Source organism: Symphalangus syndactylus, chromosome 5 (genome assembly GCF_028878055.3).
Source record: "Symphalangus syndactylus isolate Jambi chromosome 5, NHGRI_mSymSyn1-v2.1_pri, whole genome shotgun sequence".
Taxonomy (NCBI): domain Eukaryota; kingdom Metazoa; phylum Chordata; class Mammalia; order Primates; family Hylobatidae; genus Symphalangus; species Symphalangus syndactylus.
The window spans coordinates 123,335,774-123,357,835 of NC_072427.2; the positions used below are offsets into that span (position 1 = coordinate 123,335,774).

The 22,062-nt window shown below is 34.5% G+C and overlaps 2 protein-coding genes across 9 annotated transcripts in view; one reads left to right on the forward strand and one right to left on the reverse strand.

The window, feature by feature from the left end:
- The window catches only part of FGF7 (fibroblast growth factor 7), a 67,722-nt gene extending 52,470 nt beyond the window's left edge, over window positions 1-15,252 (reverse strand). The window contains exons 1-2 of one of the 2 annotated variants that reach the window (XM_063640705.1): window positions 15,058-15,252; window positions 12,529-13,081 (exon numbers count right to left, since the gene is read on the reverse strand). In XM_063640705.1, coding sequence (XP_063496775.1) covers window positions 12,529-12,814 — 286 coding nt within the window. In that variant the 5' untranslated portion in view covers window positions 12,815-13,081; window positions 15,058-15,252. Of the gene's footprint in view, window positions 1-12,528; window positions 13,082-13,674; window positions 14,042-15,057 lie in introns of those variants that run through there. The other variant, XM_055279061.2, reaches the window with a different exon arrangement.
- Window positions 1-22,062, forward strand: part of FAM227B (family with sequence similarity 227 member B) — a 264,607-nt gene that overhangs the window by 185,690 nt on the left and 56,855 nt on the right. The gene's annotated exons all lie outside the window — the stretch shown is intronic.

The window sequence follows — 22,062 nt, forward strand, 5'->3', positions numbered from 1 at the left end:
AACAGAAGTATAGCTTTAATAAATGTCAGAAATGTGTTTAAAATACAACCAAGTTAAATTTTGTAGCATCTTTAGCAATGTGTAAGCAAAATAAACTGAAGGTTGCTACGCCTTCTCAGAGGAAGACAGATGGATATGTTTTGTACAAGGAAAGTTGGAGTAAGTTTGTATTTAATAAGATGAAGATAATGCCAAGTATTCATTAGGTCATATTACAGAGAAGAAAATTTCAGTTGTTTGTATTTCTTCAGATGCAAATTATCCCACTGCTTGATACAAATTAATATGTGATGTTTTAATAACACCAGTGACAGTATAGTGATACATGTGGTGATACTAAAACTGTGCTTTGGAGTTAAACCTACTTGCATTCACATCCCAACTTTGACAGTTACTAGCTATGTAACCTAGAGCAAGTTACTTAATTCTGTGAGCCAAAGCTCCCCCATCTGCAAATGAGCAGAAGTCTGCCCACCTAATAAGAGCCCTGTGAAGATTAAATTAAATAATGTATATAAAGTGTTTAACACAGTGCCAGGCACATAGAAACCACTCACACATTTAATTTTTGTTGTAGTAGTCTTTTTTGTTATCTTAATACTAATGGCCCATGTTTTCATTGAGGGAAAAAATTTACTTAAAAATGCCTCATTTTTCCTCTTCTCAGTCTCTTAGTAACCAATTTGTGTTGATTATAGGAAAGCTGGAAGGTTTAAAGCAGGATTCCATATATGAACTTCTTGCTCCTTAATATACAATGATGTTAATCACACAATGGACTCATCAGACCTACTATGCAATATATAATCTTTGTAAGTTAACTGACTACTCAAATATTTTCAGAAAACAATCAACATTGTATGCAAAGGTTTTTGATAGGATCATCTGAAACACTGGCTAATTTTGAACACCAATCTTTCTTCATTAAAATGAACAACATCTAAATAGGAAGTAAAACAGGCCCATGTATAATTTTAAGACAGTTAGAATTTATATACCAGCAAACTTATTAAGCTGGCCAATTTCCTGAGGGTCTTTTTTTTCTTCCGTGAAATGAAGTAACAGTGTAATTGCAAGCTTACAGCATGGAGATATTTTGAGAATTAAACAGAATGGAATGTACTCTGTACCAATTTCATTATTGGCATATGTATTTTTAAAGAATTAACATTAATTATATACTTACATTTATTCACTCAATAAAAATGTTCCCAGTTGTACATTGTAAGATTTTGCAGACTAAATTAAAAGATTTATGACAACAGTAACAAATTTACTTCTATACAGTGCAGTAATTTTAGTGGTAATATTAATTTGAATATCTAATAAACTACTAAATAGTACTTCAAAACATCATAAATTTTAAATTACAACAAAGCAACTATGATGTAGATTTATGCTCATCTTCTTTGGGATATCTATTATTATTCAATATCTGGCCATCTTCCAGCCAGTTAAGAGAAAATTTGAAGACCAAATTTGGCCAGAATCTTTTCAAAGCTGAAAGCACTTCTGTGTGCCTGTTAAACATCCAACATTATTTTATAACACATTATTTATACAAGAAGGGAGGTGAGCCTAATTTTGCAGAAACAAAGACATATCAGTAGTTTTATGAAAGTAGCATACTTCATGAATTAGAGGGCATAAAACTATGCACAGCTGCTTGACTACTGAGTGTCTTGATTACATAGTTGAAACAGGTGATCCAGTGCTCATGGTAGTAAAAAGTATGTCTTATCTTAAAGAATGTGGTAGATAACCTTCATAATTTTGTCCTTACATGCCAAACATATGACTCAAAATTATTATTTTTCTCACATTTTAGAAACTGTTAGGGAAAAAAACTCCATAAAGATAACTTCGATTTTACAGTGATTTTCAACAGCTGACATAGGCAAGTTACACTTATGATCAAAGATTGAAAAGGCATTAAAAAGTGAAAAATATTTCATTCATTTTTTTCACACTTATGCCTTTTCCCGATGTACCCCCTCACACTTCATACACAATGATTTTAATGTATACCATTTTGTATGTGTTCGAAATGAACATTACTGTTTTGTATGAATGTATTTTTATTGTTGTAAAATACACACAACATACTGTTTATCATAAAAAAGTGAAAAATATGCAGTTATTCAGAAAAAATATATTATTCCAATTGAATTATGCCTTTAAAATTTCCCTTTAAAGGAAAAACATTGTATGAACTTTTAAAAATTGGTTCTCTTTTTTTATTAATTCAACAAATAATCATTGATGTTTTCCTTTGCCAGATTGAGCATACACAGTGAACAAATTCACAGTCTATGTTTTTAGATTTAATTTAAGTTGCTGGTAGTTTTTAATAAAGATAGCAATCATTCAAAGCATGCAAATTAATAAAGAGTAAATGTTCTCATATTTTTAATAGAAAAAAAAACTTTTACCTTGGTGAGTTTAACATTGATACTTGGAAAGATGTTAAATCTCTTTTCATTTCCCAATCTTGCAGTACTGTTACTACCAAACATCTACAAAAAGCATTTCCTCTGAGGATAATACATCTGTCCTCTATCTTTTGTCCTTTCATCCTTCAGGCCATTTCCTCTCAGAAAAGATTTCCATGCCCTTCTCCTTGTGTTGGGTTAGACAACCTGCAATATGCTCTAAACTTACTCACTCTGACTTGGAGTTCTCCCTCGACTCCCAACTGTTAATTCTGTAAAAGCATGGACTGTATATTTGCTTACTATTGCATTCTTAGTCTAGCAAAAAGAGGTATAAATAACTTGTTTGAATTAATTTAAAAAAAAAGTCATTAGCCTTTAAAATTTTGCATATCTTCATTATTCATGCAAACAAAGGAGGAAACTATGTAGCACCTACAAGTGACCTTCCTATGAGAGCTGCCTCAATATGAACCAGATAAACTAGGCCTATGGTCAGAAGTACAGTTAGAGACCCCGTAAGATACCAAAAGACTCCTGAAGATCAGGCTACTGGCACTAAAACGAATTGAGAGTAGATTCACCAACTTTCTCGACTTCTCCATAGTTCTCTCTTCCTATGCATATGCCCTCTCCTCCCTTCAGTGCTGATCACGAACTCCAGGATCAATATTAGTAGGCAGATCCCTGCCCCAAAATTATCAGTCCACTGCTTGTTTTCTAGCATAGCTCATTTAATTATTAAAGACTTTTTCTGTTTTTGTCTCTAATGCAGATATTCCTTAAACCAGTATCAACTATGAATTACTATTTTTTTCTGTTTATAGTTTTTGGCATGCATGGATTAGCTGGCAGTCAGGTGGGAACAAGAATGGGTGTCATGGAGGGCCACAGCTCCTCTACAATTGGTCTTCACTATGCCCTGCCAATCAACCTTCCAGTGTCGCCAGTGGTAACTGTGTCTGCTTATATAGTTGGCCTCTACAATAAACCAAATTTTCCACCAGTTCCTTGAAATCACCTAGAAAGACATTAAATCAAATTGGTTCTGGAGGCCATTTTTTTTTTAATGATAGAGAATGAGAGAGAAGTGAGGTGTATTTCTCTTTTATTTCAGCAAGGCTTTTAATTCTTTCCCACTTTAAATTTTCATGATAATTTAGTAATCTATTTCTTATTTACAGCTAATTTTAAATGTATAATAAATTAAAGGATAAATATATTGAGTGATCACCAATCTTTCTCCCCTCTTTCACCCTTTCACCTCTTACACTGGGCTAAGTGCTGCTGTTCCTACCATTGGAAGATTAAAAAAAATAAAAAGTAAGATATGGTACTTATTTTCCCAGAACTGACATTCTAGTGACAGTGCCAAATGCAAACAGCAAGAATTATAAGACAAGGCAGATGTGCTGTGCACAGGAAGAAAAGCAATTGGGGCACAGAAAGAGAATAAGACCATTACTGGCTCTGTATTTAAAATCTCAAATAATTTATTTCTTTGAAGAATGTGGAGATTAATTCATTAAATTTGTAGTCCTTTCATCAGATTATGTTAAATTTCTAAATAATTTTTAGCCAGTAAATGAAACTTATTTCTTTATTGAAATAATTGAAATAGCAACAACTTTTGCTCCAACTAGTTTTTTGAAAAGTAAAAATTTATTGTTTTAGATGTATACAGTAAGAATTTTTCAATCATATTAGGATCCTAAAGCATTTTTAGGTTACAGCATAGGAAATGTTTTTGGTTAGTTTATCGGTGGCCCAAATAATAGCTGTTGGGCATCATTTCTTGTTACAGGAGGGTGGTCCTATAAATCTGCTCAGAACTCAGAAAGAATTTTATATTAGGCTTAAATCCCGCTGCAAATCCCTGGATTTCTGTCCAGTATTCATGCACAAAATATTACTCTAATAGTCCAAAAATATATATAATCTTCTGACTTTGGCATACATGCTTAGTTGGTCATTATTAAAATGTTAGTTCAGGTCAATTGTATAGTTTTTTTTATTTGGTTCAAACAATTTAGTGGCAACTTCGTTTAGTTCTCGACAACACCAAAGATAGATCCTTAGACAATAGCTCTCAAGTTGAAATTTAATAAAATTTAAATATTCCACCCAAACCAGGGACTAAGAATGGAGGTGAGGGAGAGGAGGAGTGTTATGTTGTCAAATAAGTTTAAGAAATCATGTATACTCTTTTCCTAGAGTTTTTAAAATTCACATTAGTATAGTATAGACTCAGAGAAATTCTGCTGAAAAAAAATTGTTCAATTTTATTTAACCAAAATATTTCTCAGCAGGTTAGTTAGAGAAGCTGTGCTGCAGGAAACAGCCTTAATATCTCAGGGGGCACTACTGTTATAAAGAAACACAGTTTGGAAATATTACCTTAAGAAAATTCTGCAAGCTGAGTTCATTCTGAATTTGGTCTCAAACCATTTTCTTAGCATTACTTACAGTTACATCTAAAGTTCAAATAGCCAGATAAAATGGGAAATATTACAATAGAATATAACAAATGTGGTATTTGAGGATATTGAAACGTGTCTTATTTCTCTTACATTAATCTTAAAAATAAATTCAGTTTCAGAATAATTCTGCTAAATAAGCAAAGATTATTACAGTTTTCGGCACAAAATCAACCAAGAGATTCAAACCTATTTGAGTAATACCTGTAATAATCTATTATCATTTCAACCCCTCTGTATTATTATCTGAAATTATTATTTCAATTTCTAGGTAAATCCAACCCCCAGCATTTTAGTGGTTTTGTTTCTTCCCTCTACTATCTTGTCATTCCATTGTCTTATTCTTTAAGTGCATCAAGAAAGTTAGTGGAGCTATATTTTATGAGAAACTTTGCTTCATTTTAAGTTTACAGAAGATTTAAAATCCATTAATTTTTATGTAAAGTCTTTTTCCTTTTCTCTTTTGCTCTTTTTCCTCCTGTTCACAAAGATATTTTCTTCCTCTTTATTTTTAGATGGACACTAGCTAATGACTCTATCAAGTACTCATGACCACTCCAGTAGAAGAGATTACTTTCTTCTGGAGGGAAGTTAAGCAACTGGAGAATATCTAAAGCCAATTCTCCCCAATATACATCAAATTTTTTTCCTCTGAGAATGATGTTGCCTGCCTAAAGACAAGGTTTACCTGGGCATGGGTACTGGATAATTCTGTCTCACTCCCCATCTTAATCACTATGTCTTTACATATTGCTACACAAACCCTTTCATACACATAGTTAAGGAACTTTAATGACATTTTTGTTAGTGAATTTGACATGACTTCTCTACTAAAGATATGTCCAGATATAATCTCAAATGCAGATATAAAACTTGGTCCAAAAGCGGTTAAACATTCAGGAACTCTTTAACATAATTTTCCAAATCATGTGAAAGGCGGAGGATTTTCATTTACAACCTATTTGAGGGGTAAAAATATTAGATATTGTTTAGTAAAGGAGTTTATATTGAAGTCTATTTCATTGAACAAGAGTCATTTTTCTCCATATTACGTAAGTATACATAATTTTATTGTATGTGAGATAACGAAATTTAAAAGTGAAAAAGTATTGTATTCCAATAGTGATGTTAGAGAAGTTATTGTGCTACCAAAAATTGTGTGATACAAAGGAAGAAAGCTATGATCCTTAGAAAATAAAGAAAGCTTTGCCTTAATGTTGTGCATCATTCCAGTCTTAAAAAGAGAACAATCCTCTAGCTTTATGTCTTTTCTCTGATCTGGATAGACCCTTGCTATGGTTTGAATGTCCCCTCCAAAACTCGTGTTGAAATTTAATTGCCATTGTGATGGTATTAAGAGATGGGACCATTAAGAGGTGATTAGGCCACGAAGTCTTCAACCTTCTGAATAGATTAATGTCATTTTCTCAGAAGTGGGTTATCAAGAGAGTGGGTTGTTACAAAAAATGATTTCAGCCCTGTGTGTCTCACACTCTCTTACTCTCATACATTCTTACCCTTCTGCCTTCCACCATGGAATGACACAGCAAGCAGGCCCTTGCTAGACGCCATTACCTTGATATTGGACTTCCCAGCCTCCAGAACTGTGAAGAATAAATTTCTTTTCTCTATAAATTATCCAGTCTGCAGTATTCTCTTATATCAACACAAAGCAGACTAAGCCAACCCTCTAGAATTGTGGTTCCCTCCCGCTGGGTTTCCTAGGCTGGAGGTTGTCTCCTTAAACCTCTGCCTTTGAACTTGGTGGTGTGGTCATGAGAGGTGAGATCCTAATCTGGGGGCATCTGAGTTCATAGTCATAAGGTGGCTCATTTAAGTGCAGAATAAGCAGACATTGAGGCCTGTACTCCAAGTACCCTACTGCAACACCACTTTAGAGTGTCAGAAGAGATGCAGACCTGCCTGTCATTGTGAGACTGTGGCACAGAACCTATTCTTCCCTGCAGCTAACTCATTCACCAAAGCAGTCTTCTTAACATAGTAGCTACAGAGCTGTCATCACATACGTTTCCAGGCCAGTTCACCAAATGTTGGAGCCACTAAGATTTGTCAGAGAGGTCAAATGAGCCCAGAAGAACCCTCTCAGTGCATAATTCAGAGATTTATGCCTAATCAAGCCTATTTCAAAATCCTCTAGGGTTCAAGTTAACTTTGAATCCCTCTACAGGGTCTGAAACATTCCCAAGACACCTGAGGTGGTCCAGGCTGAATTAGAATTCTTGGTCTCCATAAGCAGTGGTTTGCAACCTTAGCTGCACTTTAGAATAATTGGAGAACTTTAACAAATACTAATGCCTGGTCCTTCCCGTCTTTGTGAGATTCTGACTTAATTCCCCAGTAATCTAATGTGATCCCCTTAGTCCAGTGGTTCTCATCCCAGGCAGCATGTCAGAATTATCTGGGGAGCTTTTAAAATTCCTGATGCCCAGACTGTACCTCAGATCAATTTAATGAAAATATTTTTGTGGGTGGAATCTGGCATCAGTATTTTTTTAAACTTCCCCAGCTGATTGTAATATTTAGACAAGGTTGAGAAATAGAAAAATCTAGAAAAGGCAACTCTTTCAATATATCTAAGAGCTGACTTCTTCCATCCTCTGTAATTCACTTGGGCCTCTGAATGCTCTAAAACTGTAGGCTAAAGAGTTATTGTACAGCTGAGTCATAAGGGTCAGTCTAGATGAGGATTTACAAAAGAGAAAAGAGATGGTAAGAGATGCACTCATGGCAATGAATGAACTTATTAGCACTTCGTAAGTGCCAGGCACATGTAATAGCCAAAAAGAACAGATTATAAAATTAAAAACTAATCAAAGAATAGCTAATATTTTCAAATCTGCTCCCCAGCAATTTATCCATTCTCCATAATTTAAAGCCCTAACAAGTTACTTAAGGGAATGCGGGTCACCAGTTCTACAAGATTCTACCTTGTCTATAATTGCTAGGATTTTGGTTTGACTGCATAGATATGACACTTATTATCTATTTTTTTAAAGGCAGGGGTTGCCCTTACATTGCTATTTTTGATTCTGATAATGTGAATTATTGTTCCTTTAGATAACTTGCTAGGAACTGTTTAGAATATAAGCAAATTTACCATCTCCATATCCAGAGGCGATATGTGTATTTGCTAGCTTCTAACAGACATTATTGTTAAGTAGGAGCCTATCCAAAGAATTGTTGACAAATGAGTCGCTGAAGGTTTTGTAGCCAAAGTCTAATTCAGCAACACTGTGTTTATTTGCCTTTTGCCAATTGTTAGGCCATATCCCATCACAGTCTAACAGTCTAAAAGAGAATATTGCCAAATCATTGGCCAGTTTTCAGAATGGCTAACCCTTTTCTTGCTATGGAACTAACAATGCTTCATTATAATCAAGTGAGGCAATTTATGACAAGAAATTCTTAAAAGGAGTAGATGATATTGACTATTTTTGGGAAGAGCACAACTTTTTAGTAATTGGATACCAAAAGCAAGAAAATTATCCTGAGGGATTGGATTCTGTCTTCCACATCTGTCTCTCAAGGCGGTCACTGAGTGCCCAGTGCACTGCTGCTGTCTCTCACTCGGCACCTCAATACTCAGCTTAAAGAGCAGTGTTATTTCTGTCAGGTGCAGAATGATAGCCTCTGTCTGCTGTTGGACTGCCTGGTGCAGCAGTTATCTAAATTCACCCTCTGATATTGTCCCCATGGGGAGAGTTCTGACAACAAAAGTGGAAGTATTGACCATTCATTTCGCCCTTTTATGATGTTCTCAATGCTCTTCTTCTTCTTCTGCAGAGAAAATGAATATTTACTTCATTTTGGATGTGTACTTTGGAGGGACATTTTATGCTTTTAGTATTCTTATTATTAGTCAAGGTTAGGTACCAGTTTCATCACCTGGAAACCCACTGTTAGGCTAAATATGAAGCCACCGGAGAGATAAGTAGAGAGGAGAGACTTTCTGCCTCCTGGGTAACAGTAATACACAATCCTTATGACCAGTTCTCTAGTAGCAGCTTCTGTCCCCTCAAGAGTCAGAAATGTGGTCCAGTATCTCTTGGCCTCTCATGAATTCCCCCATCTTCATAGTTCTTATTTATATGTCTACTAATACAAGTCTTATTTCTGTTGGGTTCCTTGGTACACTCTTTCTATAATATATTCATTCTAATCTAAACTTAAAATATTTCACAAAACAACACAGTAATTAAGGTAAGACTAAAGTAAGTGACAACCTCACAATCCAGGACGGCTTAAGTAATTTTTAAAAATTCCCTAAAGCTATGAGACATGAGCAGTCACATCCACTTGCCCACCACTCCCCTTTCTTTCTCCATGCCCTCCATCCATCTACCCCAGCCCAAAACATTCTGGAAGCAGAATTATACATCTAGATATTTTACTTCTCCTGCTAGCTCCAATCCATATTTACTAGTATCTTAAAAAACCACATTCCTGTCTGAAAGCATTGCTTCTGCTGGTGAAGTGAGTAGTCCTCTGAAGCCTATTGACATTCTCAGGTCAGTCATTCAAAAAAAAGTCATGAGAAAAGATTGGGGACTTTCTTTTGGTAACCAAATAATAATTATATTTTGCATAGCTGGCATATTACTTTTCATGTAAAATTTTATCTTCCAAGACACTAAAATCTATACCAATTTAAAAGACCTCCAAAGAAAGGTGATTGACAACCTGTTGAAAAAATTTAAGGCATCAAAACATTGAAAATGAAATTCTGAGTTTGATTCTGATCTTTAATCAGAATTCTGCTGCATTTCATTCTAGTAGACAATCCAATTACCTTTTTCTCTCATTTTAATGAAAATAGGAAGGAAACATTCTTTCATTAATTTGCCCAGTCATTCAATTAATGATTGAGGAATGTAAACAATCTTCAAATGTCATAATTTCAAGTTTCCATTCTTGTTATTTTAAATAAATTCTGGGCATTTTTTGAACCTGGATTTCCTAATATAGCAGCTTCAACTTCACATGTGTCAGTTAGCACAATTGGACATTCACTCTTAAAATTAGTATAGTAAGGCCACCCTTCAAATAATAGGAAATGACTATCAGAATTTTCTTCTAACATGTTATTCTCCATTGTAGCATTTCCCTCTGTACCTAAGGACCTCCTATAGGAAAAAAAAAGGGTGCCTTATCCTCTTTTTAACTTTGGAGAAATCTTACTGACTTCTTCTCTAATAAAATAGCCACATAACCTGACAACAGTTTTAGGGTTTACTTAAAGGATTCTGATGAAAGTTTCCCTTTCCAGGATAATTAACGGTATCAAGAAAGTATACCATATATACAGCCTATTAAAAAGTTTATAGAAGTAAAAATTATTTACATGATGTGTATCTTGTGTTTTTAGTACACTGGTATTGTGACATTCTAATTTATAACAATATAGAGCGACTTCCTTTTTTTTTCTTTTGTGCTATAGAATTAGTGTTAGAGGAGATGGTTTACAAAATTGGCTTTAGGGTTACTCAAAGTTAGCACTAAATTGTGTTTCAAACTATAAAATAATTTTAGCATTTTATGCATGTGTACTACCTGAGTTTCATCATTTCAAGAAATTTTAACACAAAATAAAATTCACATATGCGAATGTATTCCAATTGAAGATATTGTTGATCCTAAATAATTATGCGTAGTATTCATTTTCACTGGATTTTACATCTACTTTTTTACTTTTTCATTACTCGGTAAAAGGATTCAAAAGGAGTAGTCAGCATATAGAATTCCACAGTTAAGGATTGGTAACCTTATTACTATAATTTGAAATTAGTTCTGACAGCTCATCCTATTACTTTCATCTCATTCATTGTGTGAGATAATTATACAATGGGTATTTAGGTTTCTTTATATTTATGAAATATATTCTGTGGTTTAAAATAGAATAGACTATAAGAACTGGAAAGTATCTTGGAAATCATCTGTACCTATCCCACATTTTATAGATGAAAAATTGAGGGTCAGAAAAACTAAGAAATTGTCCCCAGATCATAATTCAAATTATGACCCATGTGTCATAATTTTTACCTAGGCTGTGTCCTCTCCACCAGGTTTTATTATCCATGATATTATTATTGATATATAATATTATCCATGATATTATTATTGATATATAATATTATCCATGAAAATATTATATAATATTGTTACTATATCCATGATGTTATCCATGATAAATCTGAGCAACTTTTAAATAAATTAATTATAAGCCAAATTCTGTTGCTCATATAGAAGTAGATATCAAAAAAATATTCTCCAAATAGTCATTTCCTTAGATAAACTTTAGTATAATAAGAATGATCTTCTAGGACTAACATGATACCTTTATTAATCTCAGTAATAATAATAAATAATAATAATAAAACCATAACTGTCCAGTCATTAAAATGGCCTTAACATTCTATATCAATTATGTTTAAAAAGAAGGTCCTCTCATTTTCATATTGGAAACAATTCTCTGAAATTCCCATTTATTGGTTGATTAGTTCAGAACCCTAAAAGTCATTCAGTAAACAGGCAACAAAAGTTTGAGTAATTGCCGCAAGCCTGGCACTGTGATTTGCACATGTTTACACCAGTCTCCCCATGCATTCTTTTTCAAATGACTTTAAAACAATCAATATGAAATTGTATATTAATAACAATGTTGTCTGAGTGCTAGTAATGTAAACAAAATTTATTTTTACCAAGTATTTTAAATCCTTAATGTATATATGTTGAGGTGTGTATCTTATTCCATTACATTTAATACTATTGAAGTTGGTTATTCATCATAACCATTAAATGCAAAACACAACCCTGATATTTTAACATAAGAAGAATAACTGATTCTTGGGAAAAATGTAAGGCATTAAATTGAAAAACATGGAATTATCATCTCTTCCAGCTTACTTTTTTTCCCTCACATTTACATTTTTTTTAAGGTAGCACAGAACTTTTATGACATAAAAGATTTAGTTAAGGAAAATGTTAGGAGAGATCTGTTTTTCTGCCTAAGTTGATAAGTAATCAACCAATCAATTAATACAAGCTCATTATGACTCAAATGAATAAGGATACCACAGATTCCCTTCTGTCATTATACACAATTGCAAAGGAATGCACATCTTAGCACAGATTAAGTATTTTAATTTACATCATGAAAATATTATTTCAAAGAAAATCAAATTAATAAAAATAATTTCCCTACTCTTTAAACTAGTGATAAATAGCTTTTAGTGATAATTTATGAAGTTCTAAATTAGATATCTTAATGAGTTTTGCTAGACAATATTAAGTCACATTTTGGTGTGAATAATATTATTTACATTTTGCTTAACTTATGAGCATTTTCAGGGCAAGGAGTATATATTTTCAAATTGGCTTAGATTATTGGGTCCAACTATAATGTAAGTAGATTTACCCTGTTCCAAGAGATATTTTTAGGGGCATAGTTCAACATAGTTCAAATTAGAGAAATTAGATGACATTTTATTTAACTTTTTTTCCAAGAAGCAAAAGGAAGCTGAGAAAACATGTCACCTGAAAATTGATCCATTAACAGATTGCTAAGGTTCATAAGCAGTACTTAAAATAAAATTACTTACTGTAATTATTCTTCATCTCTTGGGTCCCTTTTACTTTGCCTCTTTTATCAATCCTCAGGTACCACTGTGTTCGACAGAAGAGTCTTCTCACTCTTATATCTCCTCCTTCCATGTAATCATAACTTCTTGTGTGTCGCTCAGGGCTGGAACAGTTCACATTTGTAGCCATTTGCTCTGGAGTCATGTCATTGCAAGCTAAAGATATAGTACCCACTAGACAGATAATGTGAAAGTATGATCTGTAGAGCAAAGTTGGCAGGATCCATGTCAGTATCCATTTGTGCATTATAGTGTAGTGCTCCGGGTGTTCATGAATAACATAATGAAAATTGAATCTTGAGTTGATTGTTACTCCTAGGTCATTGACCTCTTCCTATCTGTGAATTGTAGATTGATTTAAGAAAGAGTAGTTGCTCTTTCCAAATTGTTAGCCTTATCCTTTTTGTTCCTGATAACAACACAGAATTCCTCCTTAAATAACTCTGTTGATAAATCCTCATAAAAACAGTTCGTAGTAAGTTCAGTTGCTGTGACGCTGTTTGCTATTTGACTTCTGTTTGCAATGAGAGATTAAGAATAGGGAGGGGAGGAGAGAGGAAGATAAAAAATTGTATGTATAAATTTTAGTGGGTAAGTAGTAGTATTAATATACAGTATAGGTTATTCTTTGAAGATACATTTAAAACAGCCTTCACAGAGGATATCAAAATCTTTACCGCTTTATGTGTAGATTTATAAAATTTATGCATGAGTAGAGACAAAACAATATGACTGTATCATTCATTCCCATTGCTATTTTGTGAGAACCATACTGCACTCAGAACTGTTGATTTAAATTAAGTTTTTACAATTACTACTAACAAAGTGTAACTGCTTTCTCCCTAGACTTCTTTATTATATGCTTTTACATTTGTGGTTAATCAATTATTTTCTCCTGAACTGCCCAGGTTTTTTAAGTTAAATGTCAGGATTGCTCTGGAGAACTTCAATCTTATCTTTATGTTCTACAGCATAATTACTATAGATAGTTACATGGCTCAAAAATCTTGTAACTTTACTTTCCTGCTCAGTACTAAAATCAGAAAAAGAGATAAACTTTTAGAAAACATTCAGCATTGTTTTTAAAGACAAATAACAGTAACTTACTTGTTTTGTTGATAACAGCTGGATATATAAGAATTCCATGTCTGTTGTCTGCCTTGTGCAACTTGAGCCTTTCTACTGTAGCTACAAACTATTTCTCAGCTGAAAAGTTCTCCAGCAGAATCATAATTGTTTCCATAAATCAACAGGCAGGAGAATTTTCTCTGTGTGTGTGAGCGCGTGTGTGCTTGTGTGTGTGTGTGTGTGAGCCTTTTATTCAGGGCTTTTCGATAAATACCTTTGCTGACCTCATTGGAAGCAATTAAAACTTAGCCAGTGAGCTGTTAGTTGAATACAACAGCGAGAATAAAAGGAGGCTTGTATAGTATTCAATGGTCATGAGAGGGAGCTATGAACATGTTTTATGCTTAAATCTACAAGTGGGTACCTACTTTGTAGAAACAGATCTCTGGTTCTGAAGCAGTTAGAAGGGGAAAGGGAATTTTTTTAAACCTTCTTTGCAATATAGCAGTTGTATTATACTTGGAAAATTATTCATTTGAACATATATATAGGGTTTTTTAATATTTAGAAAATCTTTTCCATAGCTTTATGATACATGCATTTCTTCAATTACTTCTTCGTGCTCAGAATGTTAGAACAAAACTAATATATGTTAACTAACATATGAGTGCCTCAAAGCACTGTGTAAATAAGTTGAATATTATCACATCATACAGAGACAATTCATTGAATATGAATATAAGTACAGTTTTTATGTATTATATTCCTAGGCTGAAAGTGAGATCTAGATTCTTATTTGAGTTGGACCACTAATGACCAGTATGACTTTGGGCAAGTTACCTGCTGTTCCAGAGTCTCAGCTGCTACATTTGTAAAATTGGTGTATTGGTCTAATGCCTCTATGGTGCTTTACAATTCTGTGATCTGTGACTTATACTCACTACTAATACAAGGAACAGGGCACCTACTTTTAAAAGCTGTTATTCTTTAAAAAGGAGGAAATGGTTTCACATTGATTATCAGTGTTTGATTTTTGCCTCAATAAGAATATTGGAACAATAAATGTTAATTTAGAGATGGAATTATAAGATGTATTGCTAAGGTAAATAAGAGAAAGCTATTTTACTTTCCAGCATGAGTTCTCTCCTTTACTTCCTGTTCTGGTATACATGAAGTAGTGCTGTAGTGTTGTATTAGATTCTTGTTGTAGAATAATTGTGTTGTCTGTCTGATGTATTAAGAAAGTATATTAAAATTATCTTTTTCATGTTATATACTCCTCAAAACACACACACACACACACACACACACATGCAGGCGCGCACACACACACACACACACACACACTATGTGAAATGCACTACTTTACCACCAGGTGGTGCATGTAGACCAAATAGGAAAAGGAAATTAAATCTACTCAACTGGATTATAGTTTATGTGATTTCTCTTTGTATCTGTCCCTTTAGGGAACAGAATGAAGAGCACAGAATAGTTCAGATGTACCCAGTTACTCTTTATATGCCAAATGTTGAATGTTCCACATTTATTAAAGCAGAGGAGGACAGACTCTTTGATAATTGCATCTGTTGAAAGCTAAAAAGCTGAAAACATCCTATCATGTATTCTCTAAAAGGAGGAAGAGAAGGAGGAAAGAAAATATAATGTTATTGTGTTCTGAATCATACTCCGCTAGTTTTGGAGGTAACAGTAATGAGCAGGCTCAGAATTCCTAGGACTTAGATATTGCTTCTAAAGAAATAAAAGTTATCAATAGTAAGTTTACAGTGTAAAGATATTCAAGAGCTACTAAATCCATTTGTTCCATACTGAACCCACGGATTTTAAACCAAGAAATCAGGAAGTTAGAAGCCCACATTTGCTAACTAAGTGCTAAATACTAAAATAAAAGAAATGGATAGTTTGTTAGCAAAGAGTGCTTAGGGCCTCCTTAATATCTGCTATATAGGATTAACTGTAAAATGGGAAACCAAAGAATAAAATTGTGCTCTATGAAAGTGCATTAGATGCTATTACACTCTGTAATTTGGAAATATGATCCCAGTAATACTAATGAACAGATTAATCTCAACAAGGGATCTATATCAATGGTTTAAATTCTTTGATTATCATTTTTTATTGGAGAATTATTAATTCAGGATGGGCCCACAATTCATTAGGACCACAGCTATAATGGAGAACCAAACTTAGATTTCACTGTGCCCTTATTATGCTTATGCTTCTAAATGAATTCTCCAGTAACTAAGAATAACTTTAGGCAACTCTAGATGGGGTAACCCTCTGGATGTTTTAAGTTATACATTGGCAATCATTTGTTGCTCTTGTTTTAATAGACCTATAGTGATAGATTAAGCACAGGAATACTTTGAATCATTGTCTTTTTTTGTTATTTGTAGATTGAATTTTCTTTTTTAACATACCATTGCTGGCTTCAAAGAATTAACTGTCCCGGCATGGTGGCTCACGCCTGTAATCCCAGCACTTTGGGAGGCTGAGGCAGATGGATCACAAAGTCAGGAGATCGAGACCATCCTGGCTAACACAGTGAAACCCCGTCTCTACTAAAAATACAAAAAAATTAGCCAGGCGTGGTAGCCAGCGCCCGTGGTCCCAGCTACTCGGGAGGCTGAGGCGGGAGAATGGTGTGAACCCGGGAAGCGGAGCTTGCAGTGAGCAGAGATCGCGCCACTGCACTCCAGCCTAGGCGACAAAGCGAGACTCCCTCTCAAAAAAAAAAAAAAAAAAAAAATTTGCCTCATTCATAATCATGTATAATCATGAAGGGAACATAATTAAATATTTTCATTACTTTGCATTCTTACATCTTATTCTGTTCCATATCCTCTCAGTTTTCATTCTTCCCCAAAACATAGATAATTCTTTTTATTAGTTTCTTGTGTATCTTTTCAGAGTTTCGCTATGCTTATACAGGCAAACTGGATACATATGTTTGTGTGTATATATTTATACACATACATATTATTTTTTACTTTTACCCTTTTTATACAAAAGGTAGCACGCCATATGCATTGTTTTGTATGTTTTTTTTTAACAGAAAAATCTTCCTATCTCATTATTTAGGAAGCTTCTCACATTTTTGTTGTTGTTATAGCCACAGGGTAGTCCGCTGAATGGGTATATCACAATGTATTTGAGCAGCCTCCTATTGAGGAACATTTAATTTTTTTCAGTACTTTTCTATTACCAGAAAAATGCTGTAATGAATAAAGACATAAAATATGGACATAAATTTTATACTATGAAAATAAATCTATAGGATCAATTTCCAGAAGTAGACTGCCTGGGACAAAAGGTATAAAAAAAAGGTATTGCCCACTTATCCTCCACAGAGATTGTACTAGTTTTATAATCCCACCAGCAGTAGGTAAGAGTGCTCATTTATTTCAAAAAATTTATTGTGAAAACATTTGGAGTTTTGTTAGTCTGACAAGTGAAAATGCCATTAAATTGTAGTTACCCTTTGCATTTCTCTTCTTATGAGACAAGGTAACCATCATGGACAAGTGCTACAAAGAAAAGATACATAGTGCCATGAGTATCTATAATAAGTGGCAATATGTAAGCTTTCCCTGCAAAACTTCCACTAAAGGTGCAACTTTACAGCATGAATGGGAGTTAACCAGGTGAAGAGGTACTATACAAAAAAACAAAACAAACAAAAAAAAAACCTGTCCTTTTCACAGTGAAACACAGGTTTGGTCCAAGTAGAGAGAATGAGAAGGGACTGTGGCGCATGAAGAGGTTGGAGAGGCAGGCAGGATCTCCATGTGCTTTATTAAGGCATATGATCTATATTCCAGGAGCAATAGGAAGCCATTATAATATGGTAAGCAGAAGAGCGACATGATCAGAATTTTACTCTGCCTCTGTTCTGGTCAAAACTTAATTCCTATTGGCAGAATGGGCTTATGAAATATTAAACTGTGTTCATTTAAACCATTTTTTTCTGTTCTTCATATTTTCAAAAAGATATTGGAAAGGAAAGGTTGAGGGAAAAAAGTCATAAATGCTTCCTGACTAGGGCAAAACATGAATCCCTTTCAAAAGGTCATGCCAAGTGCACTGAAACTAAAGGAAGCCCTAGAGTGCATTTGAGAAGCAGCCCAGGGAAACTGTCATAGAGTCCCATGGACCTGGGAGCATAGAGAAAAGTTTATGGCCCCCATATTTGGGGAGCCATGCTTGTATATATATCTGTACCACAGCACATAGCAGAGGCAGCAATACTGCAGAGAATCAGGGCTGCCTCATGTGTCTGAGCAAATAGGTCCATAAGGACCCCTCATAAATATTTCCCATATTTTAAAATAATTCTGAAAGTAGCAGGGAGTTCAGACCTGTAGAAATTATGTGAACAGAGTGACTGAATACCCCAGAAGAGGAATCAGGGTAGACAAATGACTCAACACCTAGATGGCCTAGCTTTGGCCATGCATAAAACTCTTGAAATCTATCCCATCTTGAAACAGAAGAGGGAAACCCAAGAATAACTGAAGTTAAGTTTTTTACCAAACTGGAAGAGCAGAATTCTCAAAATTAAAGCCAGGTTGATTTATATTTATAAATATAAATTTATATGTTATTCTTTGCATATCTGAAATTGTGGTCCAATGCATATTTCTTTTTTTTTCTTTTTTTTATCTTTTAGGTTCAGGGGTACATGTGCAGGTTTGTTATACAGGTAAACTCATGTCACAAGGGTTCAGTGTACAGATTATCACCGAAGCACTAAGCATAGTACCTGATAGTTATATTTTCTCTTCCCTCCCTCCACCCTCAAGTGGACCCCAGTATCTGTTGTTCCTCTATTTGTGTCCATTTGTTCTCACTATTTAGCTCTATTTATAAGTGAGAGAATATGGTATTTGATTTGCTGTTCCTGTGTTAGTTTGCTAAGGATAATGGCCTCCAGCTCCATCCATGTTCCTGCAAAGGACATGATGGCTGCAAAGTATTCCATAGTCTATATGTACCACATTTTCTTTATCCAGTCTACCATTGAGGGCATTTAGATTGATTCCATATCTTTGCTATGGTGAATAGTGCTGCAATGAACATACACTTGCATGTGTCTTTATGGTAGAATGATTTATATTCCTTTGGGTACATACCCAGTAGTAGGATTGCTGGGTCAAATGGTAATTGTGTTTTTAGTTCTTTGAGGAATGCCACACTTCTTTCCATAATGGTTGAACTAATTTACACTCCTATCAGCAGTGTATAAGTGTTCCCTTTTCTCTGCAAGCTTGCCAGCATTTATTTTTTGACTTTTTAGTAATAGCCATTCTGACTGATCTGAGATAGGATCTCACTGTGTTTTTTATTTGCATTTCTCTAATGATTAGCAGTATTGAGCATTTTTTCATATGTTTTTTAGACACATGTATGTCTTTTCAAAATTGTTCATGTCCTTTGCCCACTTTTTAATGGGGCTGTTTGGTTTTGCTTATAAATTTGTTTAAGCTCTTTGTAGATGCTGGATGTTAAATCTTTGTCAGATGCATTGTTTGCAAAAATTTTCTCCTATTCTGTAGGTTGTCTGTTTACTTTGTTGATAATTCCTTTGCTGTGCAGGAGCTCTTTAGCCTAATTAGATCTGATTTGTCAATTTTTGCTTTTGTTGCATTGCTTTTGGCATGTCTGTCATGAAATCTTTGCTAGTTCCTATGTCCAGAATGGTATTTACTAGGTTATCTTCCAGGGTTTTTATAGTTTTAAGTTTTACATCTAAGTCTTTAATCCATCTTTGGTTTATTTTTGTACATGGTGTAAGGAAGGGGTCCAGCTTCAATCTGCTTCCTATGGCTAGCCAGTTATCCCAGCACCGTTTATTGAACAGGGAGTTATTTCTTCATTGCTTGTTTTTGTGAGATTTGTCAAAGATCAGATAGTTGTGGGTGTGCAGCCTTATTTCTGGGCTCATTCTGTTCCATTGAACTGGATGTCTCTTTCTGTACCAGTACCATACTGTTTTAGTACTGTTGCCTTATAGTATAGTTTGAAGTCAGGTAGCATGATGCCTCCAGCTTTGTTATTATTTTTTTAAGAGAGTCACCCAGGCTGAAGTGCAGTGGCATAATCATGGCTTACTGCAGCCTCAAGTTTCTGGGCTCAGTGATCCTCCCGCATCCTGAGTAGCTGGGACTACAGGCATGCATCACCATACCAGGCTATTTTTTTGTATTTTTTGCAAAGACAGGATTTTTCCATGTTGCCCAGGCTGGTCTCAAACTCCTGACCTCAAGCAGTCTGCCTACCTGGGCTTCCCAACATGCTGGGATTGCAGGTGTGAGCAACTGCACCCAACCAGCTGTGTTCTTTTGGCCTAGGATTGCCTTGGATCTTCAGGCTCTTTTATGGTTCCATATGAATTTTAAACTAGTTTTCTTCAGTTCTGTGAAGAATGTCATTGGTAGTTTGATAGGAATAGCATTGAATCTATAAATTGCTTTGGGCAGTATGGCCATTTTAATGATCTTGATTCTTCCTATCCATGAACATGGAATGTTTTTCCATGCATTTGTGTCATCTCTGATTTCTTTGAGCAATGTTTTATAATTTTCATTTTGGAGATCTTTCACCTCCCTGGTTAGCTGTATTCCTAGGTATTTGTGTGTGTGTGTGTGTGTGTGGCAATTGTGGATGGGATTGTGTTCCTGATTTGGGTTTCAGCTTGACTGTTGGTGTATAAGAATGCTAGTGATTTTTGTACATTGATTTTGTTCCTGAAACTTTGCTAAAGTTATTTATCAATTCAAAGAGCTTTTGGACAGAGACTATGGGGTTTTCTACGTAGAAAATCATGTCATCTGCAAACAGGGATAGTTTGACTTCTTCTCTTCCTATTTGGTTGCCTTTTATTTCTTTCTCTTGCCTGATAGTTCTGACCCGGACTTCAAATATGATGTTGAATAGAAGTGGTGAGAGAGGGCATCTTTGTCCAAGACATATTTCTACTATATTCTCAGAGATGTCCTTACACTATGAATTTATCTTCCTCTTTTCTTCTGTCTACCCATTCCATAAATCAGCTTGAACCCTGGGTCATGCCATATAACCAATCTTACTTATTTCCTTGATTCATCCATCTAACAAATATTTATCAAATAGATACTTGGTGCCAGATGTTGTGCTGGCCTTTTGGAGATACAATGGTGAATATTCTGGAAGTGACCTCTGCCCTAACACAGCATGCATTCCAGTGAGAGAAAAAACATAAACAAGTAGATTGGTGGGGGTTGGGGGTGGGGGTGGATCTTGGTGTGTTCCAAGAACTGAATGAAGGCTAATATGAATGAAAAATGGAAAAAGTAGTGAGAGATGAATGAGCCTGAAGAGGTAGGCAGGGACCAGATCATAATGAACTTTGTAGGTCACGGTAATAGGAGTTTGGGTTTATTCTAAGTATTAATATAAAAGGAGGCTGTAGTGTGGACGCGTCAACCCAAACCTGATGGCCCTGGTCAAAGACAGTAGTTTAAACTCTGGCATAAAATCCCAAAAGTAATTGAGCAAGCCTGAGGTCCCTATAAATCCTCAATTATGTAAACTTGTGCTTACCCTTGGCATAATGCCCTCACATTCTAAAACTAACTGTATATAAGATACAAAGTATGAGTCATATGTTCAAAATTGTGGTGTGCTGGTGACTCAAATATATAAATATCTCAGTTTACAAAAGTTACTTGACTCTTGTATCTCTGAGTCTATAAAAATTTATGCTTTAATTTTATATTTATAAGAAGTTATCTGAAATGCTAATCTAAATTTAAAGTTCTTAAAATTATATTATGAATTTACTGAACTGTGATACAACTTTAGGCCTAGAGCAAAATCTCTAGTTGGAGCTACTAGTTTGGGTTTTTATTTTCCACTTGTACATTTCTATACAATGAAAGCGTATTATGTAATTCATTCTTGATTGTCTTGATTCCCCTTAAGTTACTGCTTAACTTTAGGAAACAATCAATTTCCTTGAGTAAGTGCTTTACATTGGTGCCTAGTTTTGACAGCTTCATGCCATTCTAAATGTTGAAAAATGTTCTAACAGAGAGAGTTTTGTTTCATCCCTAGAAGAACATCATGACAAACACAAAGACCTTGCGCAATTGAGGTTATTACATTGTTAGCTCTAAATTGTCATTATTTGGTTCTACATGAATTGTCTATGTAGCAAGGCAGCAAAATGAGGGATAAAACTAGCAATAGCAATTTTTCTTTTAAAAATGTTTCATGGATATCAATGTGTTAGTAGCAAAACTGGCTTAATTTTCAATTCATTAGCTTTCAAAGCATGTTCAAAAGTGAGAAAAAGAGGCAGAGTAAAAGTAATTACGATAGTAAAGAAGAAAGTTAGGGAGTCCACCACCTTAATTATAGAGCTACATC